The sequence below is a fragment of the Myotis myotis genome, unplaced genomic scaffold (assembly GCF_014108235.1).
Source record: "Myotis myotis isolate mMyoMyo1 unplaced genomic scaffold, mMyoMyo1.p scaffold_m19_p_8, whole genome shotgun sequence".
Taxonomy (NCBI): Eukaryota; Metazoa; Chordata; class Mammalia; order Chiroptera; family Vespertilionidae; genus Myotis; species Myotis myotis.
Genome location: NW_023416390.1, coordinates 32,318,678 through 32,337,790, shown reverse-complemented (window position 1 = coordinate 32,337,790; position 19,113 = coordinate 32,318,678). Strand labels below are relative to the sequence as shown.

General features: G+C 46.5%; 1 protein-coding gene across 2 annotated transcripts in view; it reads right to left on the bottom strand.

The window, feature by feature from the left end:
• INPP5D (inositol polyphosphate-5-phosphatase D) overlaps positions 1-19,113 on the bottom strand; it is a 95,486-nt gene that overhangs the window by 66,023 nt on the left and 10,350 nt on the right. For both annotated transcript variants that reach the window (XR_004969340.1, XM_036319530.1), the window contains exon 2: positions 19,027-19,090. Coding sequence is in view for 1 of the 2 variants with exons in the window: in XM_036319530.1 (XP_036175423.1) it covers positions 19,027-19,090 (64 nt within the window). In the remaining variant the exon portion in view is untranslated. The remainder of the gene's footprint in view (positions 1-19,026; positions 19,091-19,113) is intronic.

Genomic DNA, 19,113 nt, shown 5'->3' with positions numbered 1-19,113 from the left:
ATTTAGTTAGAAAGCAGTGTGGTCCATAAGTAGGAGCACAAAATCTGAAGCCTGACACGAGTGAAGCAGGCAGGGTGTAAGACAGTAGGGAGAGCTGGGGACTGTGGCACATTGAAGAAATGTCCTTTTAAGGGATTGGCTTCCACTTAGCTCCAGTTTTATCCCCATGGGGTAACATAGGCCTAGAGTTGTTAGAATTTCAGAATATTCAAGCGAAGGTAAAAATCCAGATTCTTAGATAAAATCTCAGATTTTTAAATGCTTGCACCTAACTTTTTAAAAACACCATGTGAGCTACAAATTCAAATCCTAACCTCACCACTAACAAGCTGTGTGACCTGGAATATGATATTTAACTCTCTAAGGCTCAGCCAATTTCCTCATCCATGAATGAAGATTCTAAGTCCTACTCAACCATATGTTTAATTGAGCTCATATATCCCTGGCCAGTGTGGCTCAGTTGGTTTGAGTGTCATCCTGTACACCAAAAGGTTGTGGGTTCCATTCCCAGTCAGGGCATACACCCAGGTTGTGGGTTTGATTTCTGTTCGGGGTATGGACGGGAGGTAACTGATCAATGTTTCCCTCTCACATTGATGTTTCTCTCTCTCTCTCCCTCTCCCTTCCACTCTCCCTAAAATCAGTAAAAGCATAACTTGGGTGAGGATTTAAAAAGCTCATATAAATCCAGGGCAAGGCTCTCAGTCAGGAAGTCATTATCACCATGGAGCACCTGCTGTGTCCCTGCTGTGTGTTGAATATGCTAATATATGATCAACTCTTATTTTTCAGATAAAAAAAAACCACTGATGCTCAGAGGAGTGGAAAATTAAGTAGAAGAGTCAGGTATAAAAAATATATCCTCGCCCTAACTGGTTTGGCTCAGTGGATAGAGCGTCGGCCTGTGGACACAAGGGTCCCAGGTTCGATTCCGGTCAAGGGCATGTACCTCAGTTGCGGGCACATCCCCAGTAGGGAGTGTGCAGGAGGCAGCTGATCAATGTTTCTAACTCTCTATATCTCTCCCTTCCTATCTGTAAAAAAATCAATAAAATATATTATATATATATATATCTCCTCCCCAAATGTGATTAAAAAAAGGATGGGAAAAATGGAAGAAAATAACTTATAAGCAAGGGTTTGGGGATTTAATGGGCTCCAAGTGAGGCAGAAGTGATTATTAACCTGCTAATGAGACACCAGAGTCTCTAATAAAGACACCTACAGTCCCAGCAGCATGCAGACTTCACCAGGACAGCAGCAGGTATGCGTTTACAATACCCAGGCTGGTGTGAGCTGCTGCTGGCTTATGCCAGCTTGTGCCAACCTGTGCTGGCTCAAAACCCAATTTTTCCAGAACACCAAGAGCTGGTTGTTAAATGTGGCCACCATGGTGAGAGTATTTACACCGCAGAAATTGGCAACCACTGCAAATCAGGCTTTGTTTTCTTCCCTGAGGAACTGGTTGTCAAATGTTTGCCACTGCAGGTAGCCCAGCGACATGGACTACTTAGGCAAAATCATCCCTTCAATTCTTACAGGCCCTAGCCTGACCTTTCTGCACATGGACCTTTCTGTCGGCATGGCCCCTAGAAGAAATACTGGGTCAGGAAAAAACATCGTTGACACAAGATGGGTAATAACTCGTCGGGGGAAATGTGGAGGGGGTTATTGTTCAGTTAGGAAAAATACTTTTTCACTTAAAGATGGCAAAAGCCTAGAAAATGGGAAGCTTCCAGTCTGCCTTCATGGGTAGGTAGGATTATCTGAGACTGGGAGAAACTGGAAAGGGATAATAGCAAAGTGTTGGTAAGATGGAGTGACAAATGTGAATCCTCCAGCTTCCCAGCAGGGCTCACTCTAGACCTTTGGAGAGGGAGGCTCTGTGTAGGTGATCAGGAGTAGACAGGCCGATTCTGGTAAACATGTGCCCGGCAGAGGAACTGAAAGTCACCGTTTGCAGGCTCCTGCTGCTCTGAGGAAGTGATAAGGCACTCCTGTCATGGGACCGAAGCCCCAGACAGAAAAGGGGAATGCCACTATACCTGCTCTACAAAATCCAAGCCTCATCCCAGGGGAGGACGAGAAGTCTGGGTGAGAGAGCTCAACCACGGGTGCTTGCAACTGGCAGAGAGTGAAGAGGAGGGGACCAGCTGGCTGAAGGCAGGCCAGCAAAGCTGTGGTTTTCACAATAGGTAAGACGGCTCTTCTGCAGTTTATAACTGAGTGAGCATTATGTCCACCCCAGGCATGAATCTAGATCAGGTTACTATGAGTAGGGTTTGTAAGATGTGCCAAAGCAAGCAGTGATCCTAAGAACCAGCAGGAGTTCACTGGGAACAGAACAAGTCAAGTGAACTTGTTTTTCTTATTTTATTTACATAATAGCAGGTCAATGTATGTTTGCTAGCCTAATGAATTGGATCATTTGTTGCATCTGATAGAGATTACAGTTCAATTGCCGACAGAGGCCAGGCAGATTACGCAAACCAGTGGAACAGTATGGAAGTGAGGCAGTAGGGAGAGGTGGGGACTGTGGCACATTGAAGAGAAATACCTCATTGAAAAGGGGATGCTTCCACTATACTCTGTTACATCCCCGAGGGGGTAATATAGGTCTAAGGTTACCAGATGTTCAAATTTTTCAAGGGAGGCTGAAAATTCAGACTATTATATAAAATCATTGAACTCTAAGAAATGCTTTTAACTAGCTCACAATTTCTAAAAACATGTCAGGCAAATAACACCAAACCCAACAGAAGTTGGGCTATGAATTTGTGCTCTTTGACATAATATATATAGATTTCCATAGAGCATTTTGTGATATTCATCTGTGATTTTTGAAGGAATGTGGGCTAGGATGAGACTACACCAGGGGTGGGCAAACTTTTTGACTCGAGGGCCACAATGGGTTCTTAAACTGGACCGGAGGGCCGGAACAAAAGCATGGATGGAGTGTTTGTGTGAACTAATATAAATTCAAAGCAAACATCATTACATAAAAGAGTACGGTCTTTTTTTTTTTTTTTAGTTTTATTCATTTCAAATGGGCCGGTTCCGGCCCGAGGGCCGTAGTTTGCCCACGGCTGGACTATACCAATGTCAGACTGGATATAGGTTTCTGGTACTGTCAGGTTCTCTCTCTCATTTCCATCAGTGATTCAGATTAGGATCTAGGAGGTGGGCTTACCAATGTGTGGCCATCACCAAGCTAGGGGCCATCTCAAATATGCTGGGTGACAGGCAGAACCAAGATGGAACAGAGCTCAGTGGTCTGGAGCAATGGGCTAGGTCAGAGACAAGGTCCCGTTGGGCACCGACCACTGGGAAGTACTTAGCAGCTTCCCATCCTTCCTCCATCCCAAGGTGGGCATGGTTTGGTGGATGCCCTCCTCTTGGCACTCATTTTACTCCTTGTCTTTGATTGGCATCCTCCTTCCAGAGCAGAAACATCTCGGCCATCAGAAACAAGACAATGATGAATGCCATTGCCACTGACCTGCCTCACAGCACTGCAGGTCCAGCCAGAGTGAAACAAACCCAAACGACTCTCCTTTCCCCAAATTAACCATATTGAAAAGAAGAAACAAATCGATCATTATTTGCAGATCACAAGATCATGTACCCAGAGAAGCCAAAAAAAATACATTAAAAAAAAAAAGATTAAGCCCCACCAGCATGGCTCAGTGGTTGAGTGTCGACCTGAATCAGGAGGTTATGGTTCGATTCCTGGCCAGGGCACATGCCCACATTTCAGGCTTAATCTCCAGTGCAGGGCGTGCAGGAGGCAGCTGATCAATGATTCTCTCTTCTCATTGATGTTTCTATCTCTCTCTCCCTCTCCCTTCCTCTCTAAAATCAATAACAACATATTTAAAAAACAACAACAAAAATGATTAAAACTGGTGAGCTAATTCAGAAATACAGGTAAGAACACCCACCGAAAACCATAACTTTCCTAGACATCAATAAAACCCAATCAGAAAACGTCGTGTTTTCTGTTTGCCAAAGTCACTAAAAATTTACACCCAATAACAGGGAAGATGTAAGAACAATATAGAGCCCTGGCCGGTATGGCTCAGTTGGTTGGGCATTGTCCCTATGCACTGAAAAGTTGCTGGTTCAATTCCTGGTCAGGGCACATGCCCAGGTTGTGGGCTCCATCCCTGGTAGGGAGTGTGTAGGAGGCAGGGGATCTATGTAGTGCTCTCACATTGATGTTTCTCTCTCTCCCCCTCTCCCTTCCTCTCTCTGTAAAAATCAATAAAAAATCTTTACAAATAAAAAAGGAACTATATGTAGCAAACATAAACCAAATACAAAAGAACATCTGCATAAATGGAGAGACATGCCATGTTCGCTAATAGGAGAGCTCAGTGCTACAAGGATCTGAGTGACCTTCCAATTAACCCATACATTCAATGCAATTACATAAAAATCCCAACTGTAATTTTTAGGGAACTTTGCAAGCTGATTATAAAATTCCCCTGGAAAAGGACATACATGGGGACCACCAAGGAGTAAAGAGAACAATAAATAAGCATTTGGTTGGATGGTTGGGCACACACACAGTAAAGCCACAGGAATGAAACTGTAGGAACTGGGGCAGGGAAGGTTTACCAGCCAGTGAAACAGAATGAGACCAAAGTCAGATTAGGACTATGGGGGAATATAGCATGTGGTATGACAGCATTTTGAATCAATGGAAAAGGATGGACTGTTTAATATATGGTATGGCTATCCATTTTGGAGGACAGTGTTATAGTCCCTATCTCAGGTTAAACGTAAAAATAAATAAAGAGCTAGACATAAAAGCATGTTACCAAAGTGCTAGGAAAAATGACATTTTACCTGGATAAATAATATTGAAATGAGTGACTCATGAAACCCAGAGTCAATAAATGAAAACATTTGACTATAGAAAAGTTGTAAACTTCCGTATCACAAATGAACTATAAGGAAATATTTTTAGAAGTGACAGACTGGGAGAAATTATTGACAGCATACGTAACCAAAACTTATTATGCAAAACATATGAAGAGCTTTTTAAAGTCAGGTTTTTAAAAAAGGGAAAGACTGGCAAAGAATATAAATAGGCAGTTCACGAGTAAAGAAATATAAAACGGCCAATCCAGGTATGAAAATGTGCTTCTCCTCATTTCTAATGAGGGAAATACAAAATAAAATATTGAGGTTGCATGTTTCACCCACTGTTTGGTGAAAATAGCAGAGACTGTTAATATCCGGGAATGAGAGGAGGTGGGGACATGGTAGACATCACGTGACACCAGACGGGTGCTGGCTCGTTGGAAGAAGCTCTGGCAGGGTGACGTTGCTGTATCTACAGTAAAAATATGCATTCCTACAACCCAGTAATATTTCATCTTGAAGGAAACAGAGGCACACACAAGCCTTGCTTATTGTAGTAATAACCAGAGGAAAAAAGAGGAAATTGTCTAAATGTCTACCCGTGGGAGGATGGTGAACCGTACTGCATGACAGTTAAGCATAAAGTTAAAACACAATAGTTAAAAAATTATAGTTAACAATACTGTGTTGTTTATTTGGAAGTTGCTACAAGAGCAGATCTTAAAAGTTCTCATCACAAGAAAAAAATTCAGAACTCTGTGTAGTGATGGATGTTAACTAAACCTATTGTGGTGATCATTTCACAGCATATACAAATATCAAGTCATTAGGTTATATACCCAAAATGAATACAATGTTATGTGTTGATTACATCTCATGAAAAAAGAAAATAAAATACCCTCCCCTGCCCCACCCCCAAAAGCACAGAGGTATGTGAACTGCCTTGGGGAGATCTGAAAGGCATATTGTTATGGGAAGAAAGAAAATTTCGGGCAATATGTACAACTCATCCTATTTATATTTATATGTATATTTATATGTATATGTATATTTATTTGTATAGGCTCATATCTCTATTTAAATGCACAAAACTGGAAATGCCATACCCCCTTGGAGGAGAGAAGGGTGGGGTTGGAGAAGGCCTGCTTTCACTTTCTGCTCTCTGTGCTTGTTTTGTTTGAACCCATTGCCCTGCCCTAGAGCATCTCTTGGGTTCTGCCTGTAGCCACCATGGGACTGACAGTGGAGGGAGCTGTGTCTGGCATAAGGACTCCAAGCCATGATGTTATTATTAATATGATTACTACTATCTGTTCCTAGGCAATGTTCCCAATAACTGTTTCTTACATTTTAAAAAGTGGAGATATAATTGACATATAACATTCTATTAGCTTCGGTCGAACAACATAATGATTTGCTATTTATATATATAGTGAAATAATCACCACAGCAAGTCTAGTTGACCTCCATCACCACCCAGTGACTTTTATTCCTTGGGATGAGAACTTTTAAGATCTACTCTCTCCACAACTTTCAAATACCATATTTGAACAATACCATATTATTCACTAGAGTCGCCATGCTGTGCGTCACACCCCCAGGACACTTTATTTTATAACTTGAAGCTTGTATCTTTTGACTACCTTCTCCCAGTGATTTTTATTTTATTTTATTAAACATGTTTTTATTGATTTTAGAGAGAGAGAAAGGGAGGTGGAGAGAAACATCAATCGGCTGCCTCCTGCAGGCCTCTACTGGGGATTGAGCCTGCAACCTGGGAACGTGCCCTGACCAGGAATGGAACGGGTGATGCACTGATGACGCCCACCGACTGAGCCACATTGGCCGGGCCATCCACTAATTTTGAAAGGGAATCATAGCATACTTGAAATTTTGCAAAGTTTGTTCTAGTTGACTAGGTATGATGCTATTATTGCCAAATTATTGCAAATCTTCTCTCCCCCAAATATCAGAGGACTGTCAACATTTAAAGAATGCCTCGGTGAGCATCCAAGTGCTTTACATAAAGTATTTGTGACCATTTTTCAAGATGCCAAAAACATTACTGGGTCTGGTAAAATTAAATTTTAGAGAAATGTATTTACATTGACAGGGTCCCAAGAAGCAAGGCCTGTTTCAGCATTGGGGGATTTTAGCTCTATTTTGTATTTTTGGTTTGAACTTCCGCACCCTCACAGGCTACCTTCCTAAGAGACAAAGCAGAGATAACACATGTTGATCTGCAGTAACCCTTCTTCATATAAAAAGAAAAGAAAAGTTAGCCTGAGAGTAACTCCAAGGTCCACGGCAGGCTGTATAGAGAGCAAGACGTGGGCAGCACACAGATCGGAAGTCGGCTACTTCCCCATTTCTCTCAGGACTTGCTATTTGATCTTTCTGCTTCTTCCTGTGCAACCATTTTCACCACGGGGTCAAAATGTGTTTACCCACATCAGCAGGTCAAAGCACGGGGTGGGGCCGAGGGGCACAGAGGGCTGGGCGCAAGGTGGAGATGAGGGACCGGAGGAGTTATCCTTGGGCACCTGGGGGCCAGAGACAGTCATGGGCCTCGACTCCGAGGCCTGGCAATCCGTCTCAAGACTGAAGAGAGTGTGGGAAATGGGGGGAGGAAGGGGTGCGGTTGGGAGTCTCTAAGTCCTCCTCCCCCTCCAATATTCAACATTTGCCTTTAAGAGAGCCATTTCCCTCTGACACATGTGAGGAAGGAAGCTCATCTTCTTCACTGTTTCCATTTCCCCTTTTCTCTTAAATAATGACCCGAAGCAAAGGGCCATTATTTAAGATGCTGCATGGTTGAAGCACCTTTCCTTCAAGACTGACCCTCACACCGACAGGCCTGTGGGATGTAGATGGTGTTTATCATTGCACAGGCTCACCGATACTAAAGGCCCGGACAGGTCATCTTTCGGAAGCCGCCCTGATCCCAATGGTCCCAGAATAGGAGCATTCTCCATTTCCCTGCTGCAGGAGCCTAGAGGAATATTTTCATCCTTAGCTACATATCCCCAAGATGCTTGCTTCTTTTCTTTTTGTGAAACTCTCTAGGTACTCTGGCAGACAGAAGTGACAGCTGGCAGACAAGCTGAGTCCTCTCCTGGGAGTCAGCCTGGGGAGGAGCTGCCTCGGGGGAGCTGAAGCCTGGCGCGGCCCCTCAATGAACTCTGCAGCTCACCCCCACACTCTCCTGCTGTCCTCACTTCACCCCAGACCCTAGCCCTATGACAGTCACTGTGCCCGAAGCCGCAGAGCAGATTATGAAACAGGCACCCTCGTAAGTCTTTGTTGATGTCATTGTTACAGGAGGAATCACAGCCGTTCAGAGCATGAGGCCTTTGAGGTCTCCAGTCCACTGCCTTCCTTTTAGAAGTGAAGAAATGGAGACCTTTCCTCCCTTGCTCACATTACAAATTTACCCCTTCATTCAACCACTTAACCAATATTTATTGAGCACCTACTATGTGCCAGATGCTCTTGCAGGAGCTGCAGAACCAGGGAGATGGCCTGGCTTGGAAGGTGGAGAAAGGGGTCACGAGCCAAAGAGTGCAGGTGGCCCCTAGAAACTGGAAAAGGCAAGAAAACAAATCTGCCCCTGAGCCTCCAGAAAGGCTCAGTCTTGCCAACACCTGATTTAGCCCAGTACGACCCATTTCCAACTTTCAGTCCCCAGAACTAAGATAATACACTTGTGCTGTTTTTAAACCACTACCTGTGTGGTAATTTGCTACAGTGGCAACAGGAAACTAATACTGATGCAGACAGTGTTAAGGACTAGGAAGAAAAATAAATAGGCGTATAATGGAGAATGATATTCGGGGCAGGGCATGACTTTATATGGGGAGACCTGGGAGTAACATCAGGGCAGTCAGGCACATGGTGATCTGGAGGTCACAGTTCTAGGCAGAGGTCAGAGCAAATGCTAAGATCCCTGGGCAGGGAGGAATTTCTCTTCATGGGGGTAACTATCTCCTCGATGTCTTCCCCGGAGGAGAGAACCATTCTATTGTCTGGTTTCCTGAGCAACAAGTGGTCTTTCCTGCAGATTTCTGAGTAACCTTTAATCTACTTGTTTGATGTCTGTTTTCCCTCTTTAAAGCCCAGGACTATGTCCTCATGTCCTGTCCTTGTCCCAATATCAGGTGCTAAGGCCTCTTCTTAGAGACTTAAGAGTGTACATTTGCTAGAGACATTGGATTTTAGAAAGCACATTTCTTCATTTCAAGATTTCAGAACCCTTTCTCCCAAGTCATGAGGGAGCCAAATTATGGTGGACAGACAGGCAGACACTCAGATGGGCTGTCAGCCTCCCAGGGAACAGCCGAAAATGAAGGGACTTTGGGAACTTCCTAGTCTCTTATGGTGAATCTCTTTGTAAAAATGACTAACTGATCACCTCTATTTCAAGCTATATAGATCTGGGGTTCCGGGGATAATCTTTTTTTTTTTAATCCTCTCCCGAGGATATTTTTCTATTGATTTTTAGAAAGAGTGGAAGAGAGAGGGAAAGACAGAGAGAAATATCAATGTGAGAGAAACACATCAATTGATTGCCTCCTGCATGCGTCTGTGGAGGGGCCTGTAACCAAGGTACGTGCCCTTGACCTGAATCGAACCCAGGACCCTTTGGTTCACAGGCCAACGCTCTATCCACTGAGTAAAACTGGCTAGGGCTTAGGGGATGATCTTGATTAATTACTTGTCTTCAGTTTCTCAGCTGAATGTCCCTTGAGGGCAAGAACTGTGTCTGTAAGGTTATCGTATCACCAGTGCCCAACTAATATTTTCTGAATGAATGAACAGATGACAGGTAGCTCCGGGGAATCTCTGAGCTAAGTCATGCTAACCCTCAAGGAATATGGTCAGGAGATGCAGCTATACCCTGACTGGACTCAGCTTAAGAGTAGGGCCATCTTGAGCCTCATTCAAGAAGGCTAATGGCTCAAATACCATACAGCTCACAGCTGCTTCCACAGCTGGCCCCAACCTTCTGTGGCTCGGGTACCAAAGGCCAGCAGCAAAACGTGAGAGCAGCACCAGACCCAATCTGGCATTCACCTTCTAGCTGTGGCATCTCAATGATCAAGGGCCAAGCCAAGGAGGAGGACAATGGTCTGACCCTCGGCCATAACATGGCAGGTCACTGGCTTGTTTTATGAACCAAGCAAACAGTGTTCGCCCATCTGAGCCTGATCCCTTGTATTTAAAATGAGAATAATGATAATACCTCCTTCACAGTATTCAATTAAAGAGTGTATATTAGGAGCAAGTGTCTGGCTCCTAATAAAGAGGGCTCAATAAGTGAGAGTAATGATGAAAAGGGATAATGAGGTGGGCCCCCCCTGAGAGCTTTGGGATCCTACCTCTGAACCCCTGGGTATCCTCAAGGGTCTCTCTTACTGCTGCCTACTGAGACCCCTGGCACCAACCCCTACCCTGTCCCCTGCCTCTGTCTTCCCCAGTCCTTTAAAGATGGGGTGACATAGGCCCAATGAGCAGGCATATTCATTGATTACTCAACAATGATTCATTGAGTCATGTGTCAGGCACTGCACTATGTGCTTCACGTAAACCCTGGATTTGGTCCTGGGAACCCCCCTACGTGAGAAGCACTACCGTTACCCCAATATTTCAGAGGAGGAAACGGGGGCCAGGGAGAATGAGACCCGGAGAAAGCCTTCTCTGAAAATGCTGCGCAGGAACTAGTAAAACACGCTGGGAAGCAGCTGCATCCTCGTGTGGATGTGAAAAGGCAAAGCCTTTAATACCCAGGACTAAAAACCCACAAGAAAGACGACAGACAGCAGGGCCAGTTACAGAGGGCGTTGGCCACATAAGGCAGGCTGGCCCAAAATGAAAAGCTCAGCGTCAAAATCAAAACCCACGTCGGAGGGAGTGAGAGCACAAGCGAGACTTCGGACCAGAGCACTGAGCCCAGAATGCAGAGGAAACTGACCAAGGCACGAGAAACAAGAGCAGCAAGGCGACAGATGCGGCGGACACTGTGGTGACTGGTTTGGCTCAATGGGTAGAGTGCCAGCCCATGGACTGGAGGGTCATGGGTTCGATTCCAGTCAAGGGCAGGTACCTCAGTTGCAGGCTCAATCCCCAGACCTGGCCAGGGGCAACCAATTGATGTATCTTTCTCACATGGATGTTTCTCTCTCTCTGTCTCTCCCCTTCCCTTCTACTCTCTCAAATAAATAAATGGAAAACTATCCTCCAGTGAGAATTAACAACAACAAAAGAATGATAAACGAAACAAGGGAAAACAAGTCATAACTTTGAATGAAACATGCAGATTTTTCTAAATTCTTAAGGGGGCAGCAGAATTAATTCATTCAGTAAATATTTACAGAGTGCCACCGTATACCAGGAGCAGTTCTAGGGCAGACAATAAACACATCAAGTACTAAGTATATAAATTAGGTAGTTACAAGTGCCATGAAGAAGAGAGAGCAGGTGAGGGGTTAGGGAGGGACAGGGAAGGCCTCTCGGGTGAGGTCTTTTCTTAGAGGAAAGATTCTCTTCTGTTGGGCAACTTTAAGCAGCCTCTTGCATATCCGAAGTTTAGACCCAGAACCTGATTTTTTAAAAATTGATTTTAGAAAGAGAGAGGAAGGAAGAGAGAGAAAGAGCGTGGGGGAGAGAAACATTGGTTTGTTGTTCCACTTATTTATGCATTCATCGGTTGCTTCTTGTATGCGCCCTGACCAGGGATCAAACCCACAACCTTGGTGTATTGGGATGATACTCTAACCAATTAAGCTACCTGGCCAAGGCCCAGAACCTGATCTTTTTTTTTAATTTAAAAAATATATATATTTTTATTGATTTCAGAGAGGAAGGGAGAGAGAGAGAGAAAAAAAAAAAACATCAATGATGAGAGAGAATCATTAATTGGCTGCTTCCTGCACGTCCCCTACTGGGGATCGAGCCCGCAACCCAGGACCCTTGAGTCCACAGGCCAATGCTCTACCCACTGAGAAAAACTGGCTAGGGCCCCAGAACCTGATCTTGAAGGGTGACCTTGACAGGAGATGTTAAACCATTCTGCAATAAGCAAGTAATCGCTAAAATATTTATTGTTTTTTGAGCTTTTTCTGGCTAGAGTTGGAGAAAGGAATATTAACCCCCTCCCCCCTCACCCCCCCAGAATGTTTGGCCTAGAGACACATCAGACACGTCATAGGGAATGTCCAGGAGGTGGCAATGGTCCTGGCAGCATGGTGCAGGCCACAGCCTCGGAGAGAAGAAAGTCAGGAACTATGGGTGCCAGACCATGACTTGTGGTGCAGTGACACTTGATGTCCAATATAAATTTTCATTCTCTGCTCTTGAAATTCCCATAGGATAATCCAAGCCTTTGTGCCTTAGGATACTTTTAGCAGCAGGTAACAGAAAACCCTAATTCGGCTACTTGAACAAAAAAGGAATCCATTATCTCACAAACAGGAAGTCTGGAGGCAGGGCAGCGGCCAGGCTGGCGAATTCTGTTCTGTTCATTCAGTGGCATCATTGAGGACTCAGGCTCATTTCATCTTTCTGCTCTGCCCTCTGCTTATTGCCTCACTCTCCAAGCCCCTGCCCTTGTGCTTGCAAGACAGCAGCGGCAGCCCCAGCCATCACCTCCTGTGACGGCTTCCAGAGGGAGAAAAGGGACCGTTTCACCTGAGACAAATCAACCTTTGCCAGAAGCCCCGCAGAACTTTCCCTTCACATCTCATTGGTTACAATTGCATCCTAATCCTGTTCCTAACCCACCAACCACAGCTGGCGTGGGTGCCGGGTGAGATCTGTTTTGGGCAACAAAGAGGAAATGGGTCCAGGTCCTGGGGGTGAGGTGAGCCAGAGGCTCGGAGCCCGAGAAGCAGGGACAAGATGGCGGGGGGTGGGGACGGGGGAGTAAAGACCGTCGTTTGTAGGTAGGATGGCAAATGGAAAGCAGAAGGACTGGAATAGAAATGTACACAAAGACCAGACAGAAGGAAAGTCCTCTGAGCCAAAGCCAGACCCAAGTTTGCAAAGCAAACAGGCTCAACACATTCCAGGAACTAGCAATGACAGGGAAAATGACAGGGATGGAAAGGAACCCCCACCAGCTTCAGGGCAGGAAAAAACCTGGCTCCCTGCGATGCATTGGATTTTGCCTTTGCGGCTATTTATGTTACTACATTTCTCAAGGCAGTGGAGCACCAGGATGGCATTTTGAGGGATAACTTGGTTCCCAAGGATTTTCTGTCCACCAAATTCCCCTTTTGCATGGGAAGGCAACTGGAAGATGCTTTGAGATATCATATCCAGAAGCTTGGAAAACAGAACCTGACAAAATAATAGAATAAAATCAAATAAAAATGCAGGCTTCCAGAAATGGCAGTCAAGGCATAAAGGGACTGCTTGGCCACTGGGGACCCCCGCTGGGCCACCCGCCTCCTCGGAGGCCTGCCTGCCTGGCGCAGTTGCCGGCATCTTTTCTGCCCCCTCTTGTGCAATGTCAGGAAGTGTGCGTTAGAGCCACATCCTTCACCGGGGGCTCGTACGGAATCTTTACTTCACTCGGTGACCACGCAGAACAATAACAGCTGCCACCCTCTTCCTGAGTTTAATAACAATGGCTAAACCGTTTACCCACCCGGACACTTGTGATGGAACGGCTTTTAGAAAGTTGTTTTGTTGTCTCTTTCCGAAAGCCACACTGCCCAGAGCAACATGACGCCCCCCCCCCCCCCCCCCGGGCCATCAGGGACCGGGAGCTGAGTCATGAGTCTCACGCAGGGCTCCAGCCACTGGCTTTTCTTCTATATTGGGAGAGAATACCGAAAGCGTCTGATAGTTTCAAATTCCTTCTTCACCTACACTTGCATTACAAGCTGTGCGTGTTCGCGTCTTGACTTAGTATCCTGGATAAGATCTCAAATGAGAAACGACAGGAAGTTCACAGCAAATACTGACGTGACTGGGGACTAGGGCTGGTTTTTATTTTCTGCTGTTTCTTCTTCTTGGTAGGAAAGGTGTCAGAAAAAAAAGCCTGGGGGGCAGGGTTGTAGGAATAGAGCCTCCGTTATTTTGAGGCCTCATTTCTCAAGGGGCCCCATGAACTTTGTGGCTTTGGGTTTGGGGTAGCCAGTTAGGTGACAAGCCTGAAGGCCACTTCATGAACCCTGTGGCCGCCCCTCACTCACGCTCCAGCTGGCCCATCAGGACGCTGTACTGCCTCAAACTCATTTGTCCTCGGTCTCCCAGGGAGGAAGTCATTTTATTTTATTTATTTTATTTTATTTATTTTTATTGATTTCAGAGAGGAAGGGAGAGGGAGAGAAAGAAATATCAATGATGAGTGAGTATCATTGATGGCTGCCTCCTGCACACCCCCTCCTGGGGGTTGAGCCTGCAACCCAGGCATGTGCCCTTTACCAGAATCGAACCCAGGACCACAAGCTACACTCTATCCACTGAGCCAAACCGGCTAGGGCAGGAAGTCATTTTAAAAGGCAGTGGGAGCCTAGCAGCTTGTACTGGACCCAGACTCCAAGAGCAGGTCACTTCCCTTTCCAGTCAGGGAAGGAGTTTGGGTTTTACAAGAAACCCAGTCTTGGTGCAGGGAACCTGGGCCTAAGGGGCTGAGCTGCCCTGCCTTCCTCTGGCCTCCCCTGCCCTCAGCTATGCCCACCCCTGAGGACCAGTGACTCAGGCTCTAGTCCAGAAGGTTCTCTGGGTCTGAGGGTCACAGGGGTTGTTGAATAACTACTTAACACAGACCTCCAAGGTGCAGAGCTGCTGGCCACAGAATCTGCCACCCAGGTGCTGCCTAGAATCTTCTAGAATACCACCTGTCTCCCTTCCCCTCCACCTCCCCCTTCTCTGCCAGCTCTTTGCCCCACACCTATTTCCATCTCTTCTGTCAAAACTGCCCCTAACCCTCATGCACTCCACTCCTCCCTCTTTCTTCCTTCACCTTTTCTTCCTTTCTCTTCCTTTTCTCTTTCCCTCTCCTATTTTCTTTTCATTTGTTCTTTACTTCTCTCCTCTCCCCATTCTCTTTCTCCCTCTCTCTCCTCATTTCCCTTCCTCTCTTCACCTGAACAGGAGACAGACCTGACTTATGCTGGTTAGCAGACGAGATCGTTTGTTGGATGTCGGCTCCCTCTCACAACAAATAGGGACAGTCACGGTGGCAGCGGCAGCTCCCCATGCCAACCCACCTGGGCTGGGTGTTTTACACATGCTCAGAGAGGCACGTGTGTGTGACTTCCACTTTCCAGTGGATTACATCCTCACCCACGGCCACATGACTGGCAAAATCTGGAATTGAACCAGCTGGGAACAGAGGGGCCGATCTTGGCTCCAGGTCCCTCTCCGATTCACCACAAGACCAAACGCCACTTGTGATCAAAGGTTACCTCCACCGTGGGAAGGGAAAGAGGCCTTGCTCCTTGAGAAGCTACATCACCTGCCTCCCTGTCCTCCTGGGGCCAAGTCCATCCTTCCCCAGGGCATCCCACGCCCAGCCAGGTTTGGATACACTTGCTGCTGTGACCTCCACCTCCTGCCCTCTCAGCTCTGAACGTACTTAAACAAGGGTGCCAGCGAAGTTACTAGTAGCTTAATCTTTTCCACCCAGCTCTGATTTTCCATAAGTCTGCAAAGGTGGAGTGAGACTAAAGTCACCAAGTGTCAGGTTCTTCTTCTTCCTGTCTGAAATGGGGCTGTCATGGGCCACAGTGCGTGGTCCCACTTCTCCAGGTCGCCCTGCAGAGAATGAAGATGCAGGGGCGCTGGCTTTCACAGAAAGAGGGCAGCCCCTTGAGAAGAGCTAAGGTAATTAACATAAGAAAGTGATGGGAGCCTTTGGTGCCACATTTGGCAATGTTTCAGGCCAGATTCATACCTTGGGAGCCTTGTTTTATTTGGTGGCCCATGCAGACTCAGGTGTAAGGAATGAGTTGTTTAGAAACTGTGGCTAAGCTCAGAAAAGAGTATGAGGTTTTGCCTCCACATGAAAAGAGGAACTCGAGTTAAAATAAGCAGTGATCCTGCTGAAGCGCCACCAGAGCTGGGTGTGGATGAAAGGGGCCGCATGCGAACCTGACAAGCTCAGGGAAGGCCTGCAGGTGGGCTTGCAAACTCAGAGACCTAAAGTAACCACAAAGGATGGCCTGAAATAAACTTTAACAGCAGTTATGGTGGGTAGTTACGTCCTAGGCTGGTATCTTCACTGACAAGGTCAACCTTTACCTTAACTGAGCCTATCTGTCTTTTTACATCTATGATAACATATCCTTGAAATGTCTGGGTAACTTGTAACTTTCCTTTTTCCAGACCCCTTGGGGCACAACCTAAGGTGCTTGGGTGCCAGGACAGATAACACAAATTCCTTCATTGTTATTGTTATCATGTTAATTGTTGACTGTTAACTATCCTGCACCCACCTAAGTATGTGTCTATCATTTTACTTTTTATTCAATCCCAAGGGTTTCCCCCTGTTTTGCTTTCTCCCGCCTCTCTCATCTATCACCAGTGGATTTCATGTAACCCACCTATGTCATGTAACCCACCCTCCTTTGATTGCAATGTATAAAAAATATATGAAAAAACACCATTCTCTGGAGCATTATCCCAATCTGTTGAGATACTGCTTCCCGGCAATTGTCGACAATTTGGCTCAAATAAACTCACAAATATTCTTTACAGGTTTGAGTGTTTTTACGTTAACATGGGACTCTGCCTAATTGCATGCCTGCCTTAATTCGCTCCCAGGAGGCATATACTCCTATTATTTTAGTAAGGTGTTGTCTTTTTATAGGAAGGTGTATCTTAGGGGTGGGCACTTCCTTGGGCCATCTAGGCCCCACAGCTCGCTGTCCCCTGGTTAGTCAGTGTTGGCCACCAAGGAGGTCACAGTCCCAGTGCTGGGGCCAGGAGCAGACATGTCCAGCAGGGCCACAGCTCTCCTAGGAAACCTGCCTGCCCATCACCCTGACCGAGTGTGGGCCTCAGGTAACCACACTCTGCCCCCACAACTCTACCCCCATCTCAGAGTGGTGGGTGGGCACCTGCTTCAAGACAACTGATTTTTGCACAGACCTGTGGCCTCTGAGTGGCCCACATAGAAAATCGAACCATAGTCCCTCTTGGGACTGGGAACTGAGAAGTGAGCCTATTAGTGGGAGAAGAGCAGACCCACAGAGAAGGGCTGAGTTGCGGCAGGTAGCACGTGCGGTGTGGGGCCCCAAACCCTTCTGGTCCCAGGCCTTCTCCCTCCTTGCTCTGTGCATCCCCCGCAAAGGCCGCCCACCCCTTACATGAGTTAACCAAACCGAATCTTTGTTCTTTGCAACCCCCAAAACCTAGTGAGGCCCCCCGATCCTGAAGCTGCTGCAGGACTGGCAGCAATTCACAGGAACACACGATGCGTGGAGATGAGAGGAAACAGATGCTAGACAGAGTCTAACATTTACAAGCCCTGGGTGCAAAGTCACGTCTTTTCCAGCTTAAGGCCTAGTCATAATTAAAGTCTTCTTTACTTTGAAGGAATAGAACAAACCACAAGGGGAAAAAGATCAAACACATCAACCAACTTTTAACTTAAGAGAGTTTAGACTCCTTTCATCAAAGCACCTATCAAGGATGCCACCCAGCCAAGAGGCCATCGAGGCACACTGCCTGCCCCATGCAGCCCTCCCCTCGCTGGCCACATCCCTGGAAGGTGAAGCCCATATGGGAGATGACTGTTTTAACGCCAGCAAGTACTTGAAAGGATGGTCGTGTACCAGGTGTGCCAACATTTGTTTCTGGGGAGCAGGCCAAGACATATGGGTGTCCCAGACTAGCTAAGACATTGAAATGGATACTCTTTAGATACTGGTGCAGATGCACAGATACGAGGGAGGCAGAAGCCAGAAGCAATGCTCAGCCTGACCTCGATCAGGTGGAGCAATTCCGCTTGAGCCCAAACTTGCATCTCCCATGGAAGCTGTGCAGCAAACAGCTCCTGACTACTGAGAAGACAGCTTCATGACTACCTGTGTGGCTCAAGCATGACTCTCCAGGTCTCACTCTCAGTCCCAAATGGCTCATTGATCCAAGCGATTCCTTTGATCCACAGAACTAGCCTCCCTAGAGGCATTCTATTCAACAGTGACAGGGTCCTGCCCTTGAGGCCAGCTCTGTTTGTATTACTGCATCTTAGTCCTGCACAAAATGCACCATCCCCTTACCATTCTGGAATCAGGGATTGTTTCCCTTCCACTTCCATTTTCTTTTTAACTAAACCCCGCAGACCCTGTCACTGCTCCTCCATGACAGTGTCCCAACTCTTGTCTATCCTGGCTGCTCTGGCTGCCATGTGGGTGCACTTGGCCTTAGTCCAATGAGCCAGGAGTGACTCCTCTTCCCCCACTGAGGACACTGAGAGTGTCACCACCTTCATTCTGCCCACCCCCTGCTCTCTTCATGCAGCCAGATAAAAATAGCTCCCCTGGCCTCCACATCATTCAGTTGTCATGCACTGTGGTCACACAAAGCCCTGCTGTTTGTCACACAAACTGAGAGTAGGGTGGTCCTCCCGACTTGGACTGGCGCCCACTGGTTTTTCTCTGACATCTCATAGCCAGTTTTACACACTCGGACTTTACATGGTGCATCTGATGCCACGAGCATCCGTCAACCTTTGACAAGACAGACCTCTACAAATGGAAAGTACTTTTTCAGGTGCTGTTTCGTGCTAATCCTCTGGGCAACCTTCTAGCCCCTTGGAAAGGGCGGTCAATTCTCCTGCAAGTTCCCCTCCTTTTCTCCTTCCTGGTCCACTGACTCTCACTCCTTTCAGCCACAGAAGAAAATAACGCAGGAGCCACAGAAGCTAACTTTCCTTCACTTCTGGGTCCTTCTTTACCATTGTTTCCCCTTCACACCCATGAATGCAAATAATGTCTATTATGCTTGCTCCGTCATGTCACAGAGCAGGGTCACAGTTCCCCTGCTAAGCCACTCCCACCCATGGAGTTCTAGGAGGAAGACAGGCTCAGCCAGGTCCTCCTGTCTAGGCTACCTGGCGCCACTTCTCTTCTTCCTCTTTTTCACTCTTTCTCCACCAACATAGGCTCTAATCAGCTCAGATTTCTAGGTTTATTACGGGCTTACCTGAACAGTGAATTTATCATCTTCGTTGGGCAGAATCCTGTAAGTGTAAACGCAATTCCGATACCTGAAATAGACCAAAGACCTTAT